The sequence below is a fragment of the Mastigoproctus giganteus genome, chromosome 3, assembly GCF_048544385.1.
Source record: "Mastigoproctus giganteus isolate SK-2022 chromosome 3, ASM4854438v1, whole genome shotgun sequence".
In the NCBI taxonomy this organism is placed as follows: Eukaryota; Metazoa; Arthropoda; class Arachnida; order Uropygi; family Thelyphonidae; genus Mastigoproctus; species Mastigoproctus giganteus.
The window spans coordinates 30,890,576-30,911,012 of NC_143577.1; the positions used below are offsets into that span (position 1 = coordinate 30,890,576).

Here is a 20,437-nt window from a genome sequence, read left to right on the forward strand (position 1 = left end):
AAGAAGTTAGAAAATGGTGAAAAGGTTATGACATTGGCCAAGAAATACAGCATAAATGAATCTAGCATTCTACAAATTATGGAAAATTCTGAGAAAATTAAAAGTTCAATCTGTTCCACATCATTGGCTGCAAAAAGCACTACAAAAGGGAGAAATCCATTAATAGAGAAAACTGAAAAATTACTTTCTTTCTGGATAGAAGATCTTAATCAAAAGAGAATTCAATTCTCTTTTGATTAAGATGAAGATTAAAAGTTCAATCTGTTCCACATCATTGGCTGCAAAAAGCACTACAAAAGGGAGAAATCCATTAATAGAGAAAACTAAAAAATTACTTTCTTTCTGGATAGAAGATCTTAATCAAAAGAGAATGCCTCTTGGTTCAGATATTATTCGTACCAAAACTCTGCAAAATTTTAATCACTTACAAGAAGAAGAAGCCAGTCCATCCAGTGCAGACGTCTTTCAGGCTAGTAAGGGTTGGTTTTAAAATTTAAAAAAATGTCATCAAAGTCTTCACAATCTAAAATTAACAGGTGAAGCAGAAAGTGCAGACTTATTTTTGAAACATATGCCAAGTCAAACATTCATTTCAAAAGAAGAGAAAACCGCCCCAGGTTTTAAAGCTGTAAAAGATAGGTTAACACTTTTGTTACATGGCAATGCAGAGGGTGACTTTAAGTGTAAACCGCTTCTAATTTATACGTCAGAAAATCCTCATGCTTTTAAAGGAATATCAAAAAGCTGTTTACCAGTTCATTGGAAATTGAGCAAAAAAGCCTGAATGACAGCTAAATTTTTTGAGGATTGGTTTTTAAATTGCTTTTGCATTGAAACAAAAAGATATTGCCTGTAGAAGAACATAGCATTCAAAATCTGATCATTCTTGACATGCGCCCAGTCATCCTGCACATTTGTCTGATCTGCACCCAAATGTGAAAGTTACCTTTCTTCTAGCAAATACAAGTTCATTAATTCAGCTGATGGACCAAGGTGTTATAGATTCCTTTAAACTTTATTACCTAAGAAGATCTTTTTTACAATTGGTAGAAGCTACTGATGGAATAGACAGTCTTTCAATTTGAGATTATTGGTAGAATTATGAAATTCTTGATGCTGTAAAAAATATTGAATTCGCATGGAGTGAAGTTAAGAACTCAACAATGAATGCAATGCGGAGAAAGCTGTGGCCATGAAGTTGCACTAAAGAAGCCACGGTCGAAATGCCGGAAGTAGTTGAGATTGTGAGAATTGGCAAAATGATTAGCGGAGAGGGATTTGAAGAACTGGAACCAGCAGATATCACAGAAGTCCCTGAATCTCATATCGTCCACTGATAATATGACATATTATCAGTGGACGATATTTTTTCGAAATGTGAAGAAGAAGATAACAAAAATGATAAAAACGAAGAAGATGCACACAAAAATTTTACCGCAAAGAGACTAGCTGAGTTTTTAAGACTTGCAAATCAGCTTAGTCAAGAAGCTCTGGATATGGATCCTAATTTGGAGAGGAGTTTAAATTTTTGCAGAACTTTATCATTAGCTTTAGTTCCTTATGAAGAAATTTAGAGAAAAACAGCGTGCTTCTAAGCAAGCATTAAACTAATTTTTTTCAAAAAGTGCTGGATACTGTTGCAAGTTTAACACAGGAAAACAGTGATGAAGAAGAAATGAATTTAGATTAAAAATCTAAAGGTAAGTATTAGAAGATTAATTTTATGGACATGTTTCTAATTTTTTTTCTTACCAAATGAAGACAATTTTTTTTCAATTTAATTTTTTTTTCACATTTTTTTTTTTTGTGTACAGGTACGGAACCCTCATTATGTCATATAAACTATGTTTCGCATTGTGCAGATTTGGACTGCGCAGTGTTTTCCTGGAACATAACCCCCACGCAAATTGGGGGATGACTGTACTTGGATTTCAGAAAAGCTTTTGATACTGTTGCACATAATAGACTGCTGTAAAAATTGGAGCAGTGTTGCATTAAGGGCAAGTTACTGCTGTGGATAAAGGGATAGTTGAGTGGAAGAAGGCAGAGAGTGGTACTCAATGGGTGCTGCTCTTTCTGGGCTAATGTTATTAGTGGAGTCCCCTAGGGTTTGGTGTTGGGCCCATTGTTGTTTTCTATATTTATTAATGATATTGATGAAGGTATGCCGGGCTTAATGTTCAAGTTTGCAGATGATACAAAGGTTAGCAGAGTAGTTAATGACAGTATGCTACTGCAACAGGATCTAGAAAAGTAGGGCAGTTGAGCTGAGAAGTGGCAACTGAAGTTTTAACATTAACAAATGCAAAGTACTGCATATGGATAGCAGTAACCCCAGAGTAATGCATCTTACTATGTGGTATTACACTCAGGGTAGTGGAAAATAAAAAAAACCTCGAGGTAATTGTGCAGTCAGATATCTCTGAGCAGTGCAGACAGGCCAGCTCATGGGATTTTGTCAATGATATACAGGAAATTTTCTAGCAGGGATAAGGAGGTTATTATCCCATTGTATAAGGTATGGTCAGGCCACATCTGGAGTACTGCATACAGGTCTGGAGGCCATATTTTAGGAAGGATGTAGAGCTGCTGAAACGAGTACAGAGAAGGGCAATGAGATTGGTGAGGGGAACAAATTGGTGCCCTTACTGAGAAAGGCTTTGTTCTGCAATTGCATCATCTGGAAACTAGGCACCTGCAAGGTGCCTAGTTAGATTGATCAATGCTGATGGTATTCTTCCTCTTGCTCAGACTATGCAAATGACGGGGCATAAATTCAAATTGAGGAAGGACAGTTGCAGAACAGATGTGTGGAAGTTTTTCTTTAGCCAGAAGGTGGTTGATTGTTGGAACAAACTTCCATCTGTTGTTGTGAAAGTTGGCTGCTTAAATAAATTCATGGAAGAACTAGACAACTATTGGAGGGAAGGAATAGGTGAAATAGGAAGTGTTTTTTTTTTCTTTTTTTGGCTGATGTTGTATAAGCTTGCTTTCTTGCATCATATGCCACTACTAGTACTAATATTAATACTAAGCGGGTTAACACTAAGTATGTTGACAGTATGTCCACTAATTATAAGAAAAGAGTATTGCAACCATAATAATGTGTCATCAGATAACTTCCAAATAGAGATGTCATTATATGATATTGAAACCACTTCTGTATAAATGAAGCATACCTCATATTAAAACTTTCCTAAATAGAGGCCTGCAAATAATATTGTAACTTCCCTTTACTCAAACAATCATGCCCTAGTCAAAAACATGATTAAGGATTAATGTATGTTTATAGCTATGGTAACCCAACCAAGAAAATAGTGATCAAATCTTTGTTAGAACAGTCAGTATTCCAATCTCCAACATTAAGACATCAGCTCACTGGAGGTTTTAAATAAATTCAGAATTTGATTGGGTGATAATGTTTATTTCCCTCCCTTTGCTCTTTTCACTTTTGTTATTTTGCTATTTTGTTAAAATTATAAATTTTATTGAATTGAAGAGTCATTACTGTACCAATATTCAGTACTTTGATTTTTTTTTACAATAAATGAATTTATGAATTTAATCAATCACTGAAAAGCAAAAACTTATGGTTTGCTCACTTGAAGTGGTTATTAATTAAAATATCTGAGTGTATTTAGACAATATTGCTTAATGAATTATTTCTTTAGGTGGAATCCCTTTTAAAGTCAGAAGAATCTGGAAAAGATCTTGCATCAGTACAAAATCTTATTAAAAAACATCAGTTAGTTGAAGCAGATGTAAATGCCCATGAAGATCGAATTAGAGACATGAATAACTTAGCTGATAGTTTAACAGAATCTGGGCAATGTGATGTTATTGCTGTTCAAGAAAAGCGTAGTTCTATCAATGAACGTTATGAAAGAGTTAAAACTTTGGCTTCTTACCGGCGTGCCAGACTTAATGATGCTAATACTTTACAGCAGTTTTTCAGAGATATTGCAGATGAAGAATCTTGGATAAAGTAAGTTTTTACGAACTAATTACTTTAGCGCAGTTGCCATTGGACCGCTTTAACTAATAAATATCAATAACTAATTAATTACTTTAAATTACAAATTTCTTTATCATATGCTGGTGTTTTATTATTTTATTCATATAGTCAGTTCATTTCTTACATTAGTAATCAGTGTGACCATAACAAACATGTTTGTTAACAACATAAAAAATTTAAAAAAAATTAAAGATGGTAAGTGGCTTAATTACTGCAATTAAAGTATTTAAGACAATATTACTTAATGAATTATTTCTTTAGGTGGAATCCCTTTTAGAGTCAGAAGAATCTGGAAAAGATCTTGCTCAGTACAAAATCTTATTAAAAAACATCAGTTAGTTGTTTTGCTAGGAGGCAAGCAAGGAATGTATAAAAAAATTAGTTAATATCTAGATGAGTTTTGTAAGATACCTTACAGAACAACTAAGAAAAATAAGTGAAAATTTAAATGTAAAATATGACATTTACATATAAATAGCATTTACACATCATATGAATATGTTATAGTGGAGATTGATTTCAAAGTAGTGATGAGCATAGTGGAAATGAATTAACCATTAAAACCTTAGAAAAGAAATTAGATATTAGGAATATAATTAGATCGTGCAATCTATTGAATTGAATTGAATAACAGCAGAGCTTATGTAAATTGGGACTCAGTTCTTAAGAATTGAGTTCCAATTTACATATTGCGTGAGGAATTAAAATGAAATTAAAATTTTAAAATGATAGAATTTATTTGGTAAAGTAAACTTTTTTTGCACATTGTTTTTAATATTTTATATTTCCATAAAGAGGGTTTTTCAACCATAATCAAGATTATGGCTTAAATTCTTCACACTATTTGAGACAAGTATGAATCTCTTTGCTTGTTGTTTTTAATATTTTGTGTTTCTGTAAAGAGAGTTTTTAAACCATAATCTTGATTATGGTATAAAAACTCTCTTTACATATATTATAAGATTGTTTAGATAGTATGAATCAGAGCTGTAATACTCAATATGTTCTACGTTGATAATGATATTAGTAAATTAATAAGAGGAGTTTACCTCAATATAGTACGTGGAACACTTCCGAATGATACCCTCCAGAAATTAAAACGGAAAAAACGAAAAAATCGACAACTTACCGGTACATTAAAGTAAAATATAAATAATTAAAGTAAATTATAAATAATTAAATAATCAATTTAACACAATTCAAAATCAATTCAAAACAATTAAAATTCAAATTAACGCAATTAAAAGAATCTAACGAAAATATTCAAAACGATTTTCCTTCCTGAAGCTGTCAATGCTTTTCGACCGACTGTCGTGATCACAGGAATGAAAATTCCTGTGATCACGACATTCACAGGAATGAATTTTCATTCCTGTGATCACGACAGTCGGTCGAAAAGCATTGTCAGCTTCAGGAAGGAAAATCGTTTTGAATATTTTCGTTAGATTCTTTTAATTGCGTTAATTTGAATTTTAATTGTTTTGAATTGATTTTGAATTGTGTTAAATTGATTATTTAATTATTTATAATTTACTTTAATTATTTATATTTTACTTTAATGTACCGGTAAGTTGTCGATTTTTTCGTTTTTTCCGTTTTAATTTCTGGAGGGTATCATTCGGAAGTGTTCCACGTACTATATTGAGGTAAACTCCTCTTATTAATTTACTAATATAAGATTGTTTGTATTAATGCTGACTTTAAAGTTTCTGTCAATATTTTTATGTTCTATTTATAATATTCGTATATACACTCTGTAACCCATCCCCCGCTATGTGCCTGATTTGTGATATTGTCTTGTGTTTGTGTGTGCCAGTAAAGGATTTTTATATACTAGCATTACCCATGCACAACATGTATTCATCTGGAAAATTGTGAAGCGAACTTTTACCCATTAATGATTTATTTATAAAAATAATAAAGCCTTCTGTATAAAAGCGGTCTAAAGAATATTGTACTTTCTCAGGTAAGTCAATTGGAACCAAGCTGGAAAGGTATAATATAAAATGGATGAAGAATTTACATTGAAAGTTGTTGTCTGTGTCCATGCTTTTATTATGAAGACTTTAAAGGTAGCTTTGATTATTTACATCATCTATAACTATGACCAGGAATTTTTATAATCTTTCTGTCATCCTAGTACTTATGTTACAAAGCCTATAATATATTTGAAGTTAATAACCAACAAATATTTGCTGCCACCTTGGCAGCTGACATTTAATTTTATATTAGTCCAGAGGAAAGCTTTTGTAGAGATATATATATCAGAGAAAAACATTCATGATACAGTAAAAATAAATTGATTAAATAATTAAAATATAACTTACTTGTTCATAAACTGGATGAAAAATTTACCCTTCATTGAAAGTCATTTTGTGCATCCATCATAGGTAGCTATGATTGGCTAAAACTGTTGCCTCAGATAGTCAGTTGTAAATGTAATCAGATCAGCACCAACATTATATTAAATATTATAAATTAAAGTTTGATGAATATAGCCATCCCTTTTCCTGATTTTAACCCTGAATTTTTAGGTTAGCAAACAATAAAAAATGAGTTAATATAATTAGATTTTCATTAGTTTTTTTGTCATAATTTAACTAAAGCAGTTTTGGTAATGAGTGAAATTTGTGTATGTTTTAAAATGAAGTACCTTTCTTGAGTTGCGCCCTCACATTAATAAAAATAGTTTCTCTCTCTCTCTCTCTGGAGTAACTTTAATTATTTAACATATTAGCTGCATGTTGATACATATGTGAGGGTTTTTTTTTTAATCCACTAGGATGTAAAACCATCTGACTTTAACAAACATTTTCTTCTGATTTGATGGAAGAAAAACAATGTTTTTGTCAAGCAACCTTCACTAGCAGCTGACTAATTCAGCCATAGTGAGAAGAAAGCCCAAAATATTTCTGTCCTCTCCAATCTAGATTGAGTAAGCCCCTTAATTTTTGAATTTGGTTCATAAATGTCATAGGTCAAGCCTATGTGCATAGGTGTAGCAAAACATAACCTTACTTAGAAATCTAACTTGAAATAAAAACCTCTTTATATCTTGTATATGAAATTGTAATAATTTTTATTATACAGAGAAAAGAAGCTTCTTGTAAGTTCAGATGATTATGGCCGCGATTTAACTGGTGTTCAGAACCTAAGAAAGAAACATATGCGTCTAGAAACTGAACTAGTATCACATGAACCAACAATTGAGGCAGTACAAGCAGCTGGTAATCAGCTGATGGCAGAGTCTAAATTGGGGGTCCCAGAAATAGAACTCAGGTTGCAAGCTTTGAACAGAAATTGGCAAGAACTAAAAAAGGTAGGTACACTAATTAACAAATATATTCTCTTGTTTTTATATTACTTTTTCGTGAGATATTTCTATTAAATAAGAATATGAAAGAATCATGAGAAGCAGTAAGTGCAAAATTTAGATATTTAGATAGTAAAATAAACAATTTGTCTTTTTTTAAACTTTCATTTCAGATTAATTTTATTTAGATTATTTTTAATGGGAGGATATATTATTATTTATTGAATAATTTTAGTAATCTGTAATAAAATGTAAAATTTATAAGACAGTTTTATAAGTGGCTGTGATTTAACTGGTGTCCAGAACCTAAGAAAGAAACATATGCATCTAGAAACTGAACTGGTATCACATATTTGATGAAAAGAATGGCAGTTAAAAAGTCAGTTATATATTTTTATTTATTTGTAGCATAAATTGTCTTTTCATTATATTGTATTTTATAATATTAATATGATAGAAGTAATATAACATAAGTGTAATGTTCAGGCAGTCTAGCGAGACATAAACACTATGAAAACAAAGATAAATGAGTGCACAAGTGTGTTATAGGCCAGTTGACTGTAATGAGTATATAGAGTGGGCCAGTAAATCATAATATCATATCATGGTGGATTTTAACTGGTGTCCAGTACCTATGAAAGAAATAAGTATCTAGAAGCTGAACTGGTATAATGTGAACCAACAATTAAGGGTAGTACAAGCAGCTGTTAATCAGCTGTAACAGATCAAAATTGGGGTCCCAGTTAGCATCCAGCAGAATGTTTCTGAATTTACTAGATGACTGTTTTCTATATGGGCATGTTACAGAAATATTAATAGAAGACAGCATCTTTGATCTCATTAGCATCAGTGACTCGACATGTATTAAGAATCTTCAGGTAAAAAACCAATAGTTGACAGTGACTGTAGTGTAATAATATGGGATTTATTTAAAGATGTAACTACTACTAAGAGTAAAAGAAGGGGAGTTTTCTTCTACAGCACTGGAAGGGTAAAAGAAAGGGAAGTTGGTGCAGGAAAAAATTGCGCTACACAAACAGCTTTAACTTCAAGCTCGTGGAGAGCAAAAAAGACTATGGGTAATTATACAGCCCAATGTGAAGTTCTCTGTGCAGTATAGACAGGTAGCTAGGACAACAGACGAGTAGTTATTAATGGACAATGCTCTTCAAGGACTAAGTTATTAGCAGAGTCCCCTAGTGTTCAGTGCTGGGCCCATTGTTGTTTTCTATATTCATTAATGATATTGATGAAGGTATATCAGGCTTAATGTCTAAATTTTCAGATAATACAAAGGCAGGGTGGTTAATGACAGTGATCAGGGTAAGGGGATGGGGTCATACTCTTCGTTTAGAAGCATATTAAATCTAAGGCAATGCATCTGGTCAACATAGGTGGTCAGTGCAATGTTGAGTCAGTTTGGTGTGACATAAGCACTAGAAAAAAGGAAATGAGATTAGGAGTGTGTTATAGACCTAATAATGGTGATGAATATAACAAACAGCTATACAAAGACATAGAGTAGGCCAGTAAATCAGAATGTCGAATAATGGGGGATTTTAAGTTTCCAGATATTGGCTGGAACTTGTGGGTGAGTCATTCGCACACTAGCAAGACTTTTGTGGATTCATTGGATGACTGTTTTCTACAGCAGCAGCAGCATGTTAGGGAAGCAACAAGAGGAAGCAATGCTCTTGATCTGATTATCAGCAGCAACTCTTCATGCATTAAGAACCTGCAGGTAAAGGAACCCTGGGTGACAGTGATCATAGTGTGCTGATGTGGGACTTACTTAAAGACATTCCTACTGTCAAGGGTAAATGAAAGGGCTTTTTCTTCTGTAAGGGTGACTGCAATGGTCTCAGATAGTTTTTAAATACGTTGCTAGCAGCAAATGCTAAGTAGGAATCATTCAGGAAAGTAATTATATAAGTTACTAGGCTTTTCATACAAACTAAGAAATGCCATTCCATGCTTAGACCTAAATGGATGTCAGATGAACTGATGAAACGTGTGGCTGAGAACTAAAATCCATGGGTTGCACATAAATTATCTGGAGATACTGAAGCCAATGGTAATATAAATTAGTCTGTAATCAAGTCGCAAACTAAGTTAGGCAAATGAAAGCAGATTACAAGAAGTTTCTCACAAAGAATGACAAGAAATGCAGCAAAGACTCTTTGTATATATTAACAGTAGAAGGCAGGGATTGAATCACATTGGCCCTCTTCACGATCAGGGCAGTGGAAAACTTAAATGACCTAGGGTAATTGTGCAGTGTCAGATATGAAGTTCTCTGAGTATTGTAGACAGGCTACCAGGACAGCTCATGGAGTTTTTATCTATAATATATAGGAAATTTGCTAGCAGGGACGAGGAAGTGATTATACCATTGTATAAGGCAATGGTTAGGATGCATCTTGAGTACTGCATACAGGTCTGGAGGCCTCATTTTAGGAAGGCTGTAGAGCTGCTGGAACGAGTACAGAGAAGAGCAATAAGATTGGGAATGAAAGGGTGGTCTTACTGAGGCAGGGTTCAATTCTGCAAATTGCAGCATCTTGAGTCTAGGCACCTGCAAGGCGATCTGATCAAGGGTTTTAAGGCTTTGAATGGATTGAGCAAGCCATCGCTGATGCATTCTTCCTCTTTCTCAAACTACACAAATGAGGAGGAATAAATTTAAATTGAGGAAGGGTGGTTGCACAATAGATGTAAGGAGGTTTGTTTTCATCCAGTGGGTGGTTGACCATTGGAACAAATTTCTGTCTAGTGTTGTGGAAGTGTGCAGTTTAAATAAATTGAAGGAAAAACTAGACAAATTATTGGAGGGGTGGACAAGGATGTGGAATGCTTTTTTTTTTTTTGGTTGATGCTTTATAAGCTTGTTTCCTTACATCATATGCCACTAAATAATAATAACAATGTTCCCCACCAATTCCTTAAATACTGATCTCCAGATTATTTTCCATGGCGGGGGAGAACTTACTTAACTTTAATTCTTCTGAAACTCAGTCCTGTCTTTTTTATCACAAAAAAAAAAAAAAAAAAAAAGGTTTACTGCTCCTGTGCTCATCTTCAATAATACTCAGATTTCTTGACTAGAACACATATCTTTATTAGGGATTACTCTGATTTCTAATCTCTCTCTCTTGGCAGAAGCATATTACAAATTTCAAATCTAGCCTAATTTGGAATATTGTTTTCACATATCAGATGATATCCCCACAAAAAACTTCTCTCAGTTTCTGTTGCTTACCATTTCCATAGATGTATCCATGGACACTATTCTTATGAATTGGTACCTGTAATTACACCACTGTCTTTCAGACCAGTCTGAACACATGCTGCAATTAGTTACCATCCATTCACTGGGAAACTTCAAAGTCACAAAACCAATTTTTTTTCTTTCTTATTTATCCTTTCTACTTCTGTTTTCTTGTACAACCTTCCTTTGCATGTTTTTCATGAAAATTGCAATATACGGAATTTTTTTTTTTTTTCTGTTTTGGTGATCATGCTTTGGTTTATTGTAGTAGTAGTAGTAGTAGTAGTAATAGTAGTGGCATGTGATGCAAGAAAGCAAGTGTATGAGCTTATGCAGCATCAGCCAAAAAAAAAAAAAAAAAAAAATCACACCATTCATTCCCTCCAAATGCCTGTCCAGTTCCTCCTTAAATTTATTCAACCTATCAACTTCCACAACAACAGATGGAAGTTTGTTCCAGCAATTAACCACCCGCTGGCTAAAGGCAAATTTCCGCACATCTATTCTACATCTGTCTTTTCTTAATTTGAATTTATGCCCCCTTAGGTTCGTAATCTGAACGAGTGGAAGGATCCCATCAGAATTCAGCGTGCTCAACCCATTCAAGGCCTTATTGTAAACTCCACTAACCTGGTGGTCGTGCCTGGTTGCACAACCACGTCAGTGGAGTTTACAATAAATCAATCAATGCAAATGTTAATCATATTTAGCAGTCACGGGCTCGAACCCCAGTCCACTCAAAGAGTGTGTGCTACTGCACTTGTGTTCCTGATCACTCAGCTACATCAAGCCATTCAAGTTTAACATCTTCACTGCCTGCGTAACACATACATGCATATTTTTTATCCACTTGGATGAAAAATCACCTGATTTGAAGATCCATTCTCTTCTAATTTGTCAGATGAAAGCCAGATATTTTTGTCAAGCAACCTTTAGCAGAGACTGACTAATTTGGCCACAGTGAGAAGAAAGCCTAAGCCCACAAAAGTCTCTGCCCACCCCCAGTTGTGAAGAGACTGAAGTCCATGATTGTTCAACTCAGTGTATAGAGGATAGAATGTGTGAATGTGTTAATATCAACAAGTATGTTCTGTCTTCTCAATCTTTAACCCATTCATGTTACTGACTACTGTAGGTTCTAATACCGTTTGTATTTAGGGTTTGTATTAAATAAAATTTATTTATTTAAAAAAAATTTTTCATTAATAGAGATTAGAATTAAAAACAGAGGATTATGTTACGTTGTAGTTAAGTCATTGTCATCACCTTTTTAACACCATTTTATAGTTTTATTGTAACTTTTACTCTTTCATTTATAAATTTCCTTGTCACTTTTTATTTTCTTTAAAATGTCATTTGGGAACTAATTTTTAAAATAAAAATTTAGATGACTTCTGATCGAGGAACTAAGTTGGATGAATCTTTGGCATATCAGAACTTTTTGGCTAGATTAGAAGAGGAAGAGGCTTGGATCTCAGAGAAGCAACAGCTTCTTTCTGTTGAAGATTATGGAGATAGTATGGCTGCCGTACAGGTAATTAATAAATATTTTAAATTATAAATTGCTCCACAACTGTTTGAGGAAAATGACTGAACTTTAAATACTAATATATCTGTACTCTGCTGGATTTTAATTTAACAGAAAATGGAATATAATCTTTGAATGGAATATTACACAGAATACGTTTAGGTTAATATTCATTTGTTAGTTACTGTTCTCCATAGGTTCCCATGCAAATATAGCAATTTATTGGAGAATAGAAATAAATAGTCTTTAATAAAATTTTTGTTTGTTTAAGTGGATTGGTCTCTTCTTTTGTATGTTTAATATAGGACCGAAGATTGATTTACATTATTGTAGGAAAGTACTTTTTTCCCGATGTATATATTAAATAGAATACATTTATATGGTTTTCCTGCAATCATCACAAGATAAATTAATTCTGTGAAATATAACTTTCTACAAAAAATATACCAGAGTATAGAGCATGAAAGTAATTAATATGTAGGTTATACTCCAGATAATGTTTATAGGCCCTATCAATCGCATATCAATGATTTTGTTTTTGTGATTAAGTAGGTAAAAATATTTTGTGAAATTTTGCCTACTTAAACAATAATCAGTTTTTCTGATAATGTGTATTTTCTTTTCAGATCAACTATAGATATTAAGATTAATTATAGGTATTTCAGATTAATTATAGACGTTAAGCACAAATAAAGAAAAGGATTTATTTTTTATTTTATAGTGTTACTTTCAGTTATGATGAAGAAAAAGAAAATTTGGTAATAGATTTAGCTGGTTCTTCATACGTTTACAGAACTTTTTACCCCCAAAAGTGTAATAATATTTGAATGACAAAAAAAATGAAACGAAATTAAAAATTAAGGGCTAAAATCTAAAATGACATCCACACATGAAAAATGGTATATACTTTTTTTGTCTGGTTTAATCAGAATTAAATAAAACATATTATGAAGAAAATAAAAGCAATATTAAAAAGGAAAGAGATGCTAAAAAGCTTATGAGTAATGAGACTTTTTTTGACTCCAAGGATTACATTAATTAAGTTAAAAGGAAGTGCACACAATGGAGAGAAATAAATATAAAGAAGGAAACACATCTCATAGAGTAGCATTAGCAAGGGCACATGATGCAAGAAAGCAAGCTTATACAGCATCAGCCAAAAAAAAAAAAAAAACACACACACACACACACACACACACACACACACACACACACACACCCTTCTCATTTCACCCATCCACTCACTCCAAATGTTTGTCTAGTTCTGCCTTGTCTGTTTAAGCTATCAATTTCTACGTCAGATGGAAGTTTGTTCCAGCAATCAACCACCCACTGGCTAAAGGCAAACTTCTGAACATCTCTCCTACAACTGTCTTTCCTCAATTCAAATTTATGCCCTCTCAGGTGATTATTCTGAGCAAGAGGAAGGATCCCTTCAGCATTGAGCATGCTCAAACCATTCAAGGCCTTATACACCTCAATCAGATCACCAAACAGGTGCTGCCTAGTCTCCAGACACTGTAATTTGCAAAACTTAAGCCTTTCTTCATAAGAGCAACCCTTTGTTCCATTCACTAATCTTGTTGCCCTTCTCTAGACTTCTTCCAACAGCTCTACATCCTACTTAAATTGAGGCCTCCAGACCTGTATACAGTACTCAAGGTGTGGCCTAACCATTGACTTATACAAGGGGATAATCACCTCCTTATCCCTGCTAAAAAAATTCCTGTATATCATTGACAAGACACCATGAGCTACTCTTGCAGACCATCTGCACTGCTCAAAAAACTTCATATCTGCCTGCACAATTACCCCCAGGTCCATTTCACTTTCTACCACTGTCAGTGTAGTATCACACAGTTGATATGTTAATCTGGGGTTACTGGTTTCCATATGCAGTAATTTACATTTTTCAATGTTAAACTTCAGTTTCCACCTCTCAGCCAATCTGCTCAACTTTTCTAGATCCTCTTGCTGCAGTGTACTGTCATTAGTGTCATTAACAACCCTGCCGACCTTCTTATCATCTGCAAACTTGGACATTAAGCCTGATATACCATCATCAGTATCATTAATAAATACAGAAAACAACAATTGACTCCACTAATAACAATAGTCCACGAAGAGCAGTATCCATTGATTACTACTCTCTGTCTTCTCCCACTCAACCATCCCTTTATCCATAGCAGCAATTTGCCTCCAATGCCACGCTACTCCAATTTGTGCAGCAGTCTTCCATGTGGAACAGTATCAAAAGCCTTTCTAAGATCCAAATATATGATATCAAAATAATTTTTTGCATCCAGTTCCTTTGTGACTACATCATAGTATCCAATCAAATTGGTCAGACAAGACTTCCCCCTTAACAAACCCATGCTGTGTCTGAGCTATAACTGAAGTCTTGTCTAGATGATCCTGCAATCCTTCTTTAACCAGTGCTTCCATTAATTTTCTTGGAATATATGAAGGAAACTGGAGTATATGAAGTTAGACTTGATTGTTTGATGTCAATGAAAAATGAGTTAGCGTTAGTATTGATTCAAGGAAGCAAAACTTATACAGAACCAGCTAAAGAAAAAACTACTTCATTTCCCTACTACTTCCAATAATATGACCAAATCTTCATTAAATGTATTCAAACTACTCCACAACACTAGGTAGAAGTTTATTCCATCTGAGAAAGAAGAAAGATGCTATCAGCAGTGGTTTTCTTAACCCTTTTAAAGCCCTATGTGCTAATTAGTTCATCACTGCTCAGATGCCTGGTTTCCAGAAACTTGCAATTTACAGAACCCCCTCACTTTCTTTGTAAGAATATCCTTTTGTGCACCCAACAAAACTTGTTGCCATTTTCTATACCCTTTCCAACAGATCTTTGTCCTTCCTAAAATGAGATTTCTTTTGGCAACTGATCACATGCAGTGATCAGCTGCCAATGTCTTAACAACCAGTTCCCTATAAAAAGTTCTGATTTGAGGTATATAACACAATATGTATTTTTTGTACCTTTCTCCATAAGAAGTGGAATGCATTGAACCATATGGAATCATAATAACAATATAAACAAAACATTTTTTTCTTTGTTACAATAGAAAAAAAAAATATTGCTTAATTAAACAAATTTAAAATATGTACATTTGAAATGAAGGAGATATAAGAAGAGATGTATGAGTAAGAAAACCATAATAATGCTTAAGAAAGAAATGACTATCATTTTTGTATTATGAAATATTACAGGTGACCTATTTAGATCATTAAAAATGAAAAGTCTAATATAATCATGTTGAAGTGCAATGCAATAAACAGTATTTTCAAGAATATTGGTGACTTATTAAAATAATAAAATAAATGTTTGTCTGACATCAGGATGAACTTGAATGTGTGTCACAGTCTGCGATAAATAAGTGCACATGCACAGCAACATAACTCTTGATATGTGTGTTATAGACAGCTCTTTAACTACTAGAAATTAGTGTTCCTTTGCATTTGAAGTTTATTTTGTACATCGTAATTTTTCTACACAGTTTTGTATGATTAAAATTATTTAGTTTTGAGATCATTTTATAACTTAAATGTGTATCGCAGTCTGCGATTAATAAGTGTATATGCACAGTAACATAACATTGATCCTTGAGGTTGCCACAGACATTCTCTCAGATATGCCAGACAAGCTGTACTTGCTACCTGGGAGTCTAATGCACTGATGGAACTGATATTCAGGTGATACTCAAGTCAAGTGGACCAAATTTTGGCAAAGTCCAGACGGTCTGTGATAGCCAAATCCTCCGCTTGCACCTTCACAATGGTGAGACTGTTAGTAATCCTGAGTATATCCCTCATGCACCAGCACACTGTGGGGACCCAGGTGTAAACCAACGTAAGCAGGGATTGAGGTGTGGTGCCACATGGACGAAAGCCATCCCTCTGTGTTACCAGGCAATACTAGGTGGTAGATGACTCTCATCAACCAGTGCAATACCACCACTTTGCTTATTGGAGGCTTGAAGTGGTGGAACCCATGTTTAGTCTCCAGAGCTAAGTTCCGGTCAACCTTTCCCCATCTCTTCCATCATGTAGTATGACTGATGATTTTTGAGGTTATGATGGACATCATGGCGAAATCCAATCTTCCTTATATTTCAAGAGGACAGCTCTAAAACAGTGTTCACAGGCTGGCCGCTACTTAGTACACCAGGCCAAACCTATTGGTAACTCTTTAGGAGGCTTCTGGATCAGCTAGTATATAATCTTGCTCCCTCTACTCTGCCAGATAGTGACTGGAGGGAGTCCGAGTAGTGTGTATGCAGGGGGCATTGTCGAGGCTACATTATGTCCAGGATCTGGGTGTATTCTTACCATGTGTATGCCATATTCAAAAATTTCATTACTTCATACAGCATGTCCCCCCCACTTTTTCTACACTATTGCATAAACCATGAATTGTCAAACTAATAGAGTAAGTTTATCTGTGGAAAGATCTAAACCTCCCAAACACTTCCTAGTTCATTTCACAAATATACGTGGTCTCAATTCTAATCTCAACGATGTCCATTTTCCCTTGCAGTCTGCTAAACCCCATGTACCATTTCTGACAGAATCTCAATTATCGGTTGATTCAAATACTGGTCATTTCAGTTGCCCAAATTATTCGCAGTATGATTCCTTTCACCTCAAAGGTGGTACTTCTGCATACGTCTCTTCCGATATGCTCTGTCAGAGACGTGGTAATTTGGAATCTCCTCTTTTTGATCTTCTCTGGCTTAAAATTTCTCTACCTCATTCTGTCAAATTCATCTGTTGTCTCTACCGTTCTCCCAACTCCACTAATCATTTGGAGCTCTTTGACTTTCTCTCTTTGCAACTTGACTTTCTCCAGTCCAACTTTCCTAAGAGTGAGGTAATTTTTGTTGGTGATTTTAATGTTCACAACTCCAGCTGGCTTCCATTTTCTAGTCACACCGACCCAGCTGGCCGAGATGCTGATGCTTTTGCAATTACTAATGACCTTGCACAGATTGTTCATTTACCTACAAGAATATCGGACAATCCTAACCATAGAGCCAACAGGCTTGATCTTTTTCTCACAAACTTTTCCTTCTAAATACATGATCGAAGTGAATGGTCCTTTAGGTACCTCAGATCACAACTTGGTGATTGACTCTTCTGATGGAGCATTTAACTCATGGCCATTCCCAACCTCGTGTTGTTTGGCATTACGCAAATGCAAAATGGGATGACCTGTGAGATTTCTTTTCTTCTTTTCCTTGGTCGGATTACTGTTTCAAAACCTCTGATGTCAATGCTTGCTCAGATCATGTCAGTGAAATTATTCTTGTAGGAATGGAATCCTTTATCCCACACTCCACTTTAAAATCTCGTCCTTTATCTAAACCTTGGTTTTCCAATAAATGTGCTAAGGCTGTTCAAGAGAAGAATGTTGCAAATTGTAATTGACTTGTTTCCAATTCTTCAGTTTCATTTTCTGCCTACACCAAAGCTGTCAACAATTGTAAAGCAGTTATTAATCAGTCCAAACTAGATTTTGAACAGGCTAAGAATAGAAAACTTGCTATTTGCCTAATGGTAACTGGGCATTCTGGTCTTTTGCCAAAGCTACTGGCCAAACTTTTGCCCATATCTGCTCCCACCTCTGTCAAAACCAGATGGTTCTATTGTCACTTCAACCAAGGATAAAACTGACTTGCTAGCATCCTATTTTTCTTCCAACTCATGTATTAATGATCTTGGTAAAACACCTCCCACCATTCCAAACACGCTCTATTCAATGCCTCCTGTGGTCTTCCGTCAAAAGGATGTCAAAATGTTTTTCACGTATCTTGATGCTAAAAAAGTTCCAGGTCCTGATGGTATTTCTCCACTTGTTCTCAAAACCTGTGCTCCTGAACTTACTGCTATTCTTTGCCACCTTTCTTCACTTTCTTATTCAACAGGTGTTTTTCCTTTTGCTTGGAAATTTGCTCATATCCAGTCAGTTCCTAAAATGGGTGACAAATCCCTCCCATCGAATTATTGTCCCATTGCAATTACTTCTGCTCTTTCTAAAGTAATGGAAAAATCAATTAACCGCCAACTCTTAAACTACCTAGACACCTTCTGTCTGATCAACGATTGCCATTATGGATTCCATCAGTGTTGATCCACTGGTAATATTCCTGCTTATATTACTCATTTATGGACAAATTCAATGGAAAAGTTTGGTGAAACACAAGCAGTTGCTCTTGACATCTCAAAGGCTTTCAGTCGTGTTTGGCATAAAGGTCTTCTAAACAAGCTTCCATCTTATGTTTTGCCAACTGTTTTTTGTAATTGGTTATCCAGTTTCCTCTCTGATCGCTCACTGAGGGTGATGGTAGATGGCTCTCTGTCTTCTAACTTCTCCACTAATGCTGGTGTCCCCCAAGGTTCCGTTCTTTCCCCCACTCTTTTCCTCTTGTATATTAATGACCTTCTTCCATTGATTGGAAATCCTATCCATAGTTTTGCCGATGATAGCACATTGCATTCCACTTTGAGAAACCTTTCTCTGCTCAATCAGCTTCAACTTCTCGAAAATCTGCCACCAATTCCTTAAATGTCGATCTTCAGGTAGTTCTCCAGTGGAGAAAAGACAACTTAGTTGATTTCAATCCTTGTAAAACTCAGTCTTGTCTTATCTCTTGCAAAAAGGATTCTTTTGCTCCTATGCTTATCTTTGGCTTTTTTTTTTTTTTTTTTGTTAGTTGTTGGCGCATTGGCTTCTGTGGCCATAGTGCACCTCCCAAGGTTTTTGCAGTACTTTGATCCAAGCCCGAGGCGGGATTCGAAGCCGCGACCTTTGGGTTGCCAGGCAGGCACTTTACCCACCTGGCTAGCCCGGTCGGCTTATCTTTGGTGACACTCTGATTTCTAGGCAAGTTGATATATCTCTTTTGGGGATTACCCAGACTTCTAATCTCTTTTGACACAAGCTCTTTACAAATATAGCTTCCTCTGCATTTAAAAAACTTGGTTTTCTCTTGTACCGCGGCGTTACTTTTCTTCCAAACAGCTGTTCACTCTGTACAAATCACAAATCTGCCCTACCATGGAATATTGTTCCCACATCTGAGGCAGTGTGCCCAAAACCTCTCTCAGGCTTCTAAATTCCATTCAGAAGAGGGCAGTTAGGTTAATTAATGACTCATCCCTAACAGAGTCTCTCCATTTCTCTCTATTTCTATAACAGAGTCTCTCTATTTCTACTGCATGCCTTTTCTACAGATACTTCCATGGGCACTGTTCTTCTGATTTGGCTTCTATAATTCCTGCTCTCTCCTTCAAAACAGTCTCACTGTGCCACCACCAGCCAACATCCATTTACTGTCCAACTTCAAACTCACAGAACCAACTTTTCATCTTCCTCGTTTATTCATTCAACTGTCGTTTTCCGGAACAACCTTCGTTCATACGTATTTCCTGAAAATTATGGTCTCCAGAAGTTCAAGTCTAATATCAACAAAAATCTTCTCTCATCTTCTCAACCTCCAACCGAAGCACAGTACTAAGTACTATAAGTTCTAATACCTCTCGTGTTTGGGGTTTTCATAAAAAAAAAAAATAAAAAAAAAAACATTTGCTTGCGTGAAAATTTTTAATAACTGGTTTGCATGAGTTGGTGAAAACCTACTCCAGCTCATCACTGCCTATATGCAGTATTCCATATGTAGCCTAACCATTTCCTTATACAAAGGGATAACCTCTTTGTTCCTGGCAAAGTTCCTCTGTATAATCTACAGAACTCCAATAGACTCTTCTAGTAACTTGTTTACACTGTTCAGAGAATTTCATGTCAGACTGCAGTTATCCCTTGAGGGTTTCATACTGCACTATCTTGAGTTTGATACCACCTGAATGGTATGTTATTCTGGGATTACTGCTACTAGAATGCAGTTCCTTGTATTTATCACTGTTAAACATCAATTTCCATCTTAGTTGTTGTCAGTGAATCTATTGTCAGGGAAACTGGGAACATATTGTGCAAAAAGGATAGGTGAAACAAGACCAGGGTATGTTTGCCAGGGGCAAACATTGATGATGTTGTAGAGCAGCAGATATCATCTTTTATGGGCACAAAAGGTGATATTGTTGTACACATAGGCACTAATGATATTAAGAGAAGGAGACCGGCGGAATTACTAAACAAGTACAGGTCAATGTTGAAAAAAACCCGTAAGTTAGGGTTGAATTTGAAAGTGTCTGTAATTCTACCCAGACACAATAGGAGGGAGTATATGATGAGAGCCTTGTCGGCAGTTCGGCCCTGGAGAGATTGTG

General features: G+C 35.0%; 1 protein-coding gene across 2 annotated transcripts in view; it reads left to right on the forward strand.

Moving 5' to 3' along the window:
- Positions 1-20,437, forward strand: part of LOC150087841 (spectrin alpha chain-like) — a 455,664-nt gene that overhangs the window by 327,896 nt on the left and 107,331 nt on the right. For both annotated transcript variants that reach the window (XM_090369231.1, XM_090369232.1), the window contains 3 exons: positions 3,672-3,985; positions 7,106-7,334; positions 11,984-12,130. In XM_090369231.1, the coding sequence (XP_090225357.1) occupies positions 3,672-3,985; positions 7,106-7,334; positions 11,984-12,130 (690 nt within the window). The remainder of the gene's footprint in view (positions 1-3,671; positions 3,986-7,105; positions 7,335-11,983; positions 12,131-20,437) is intronic.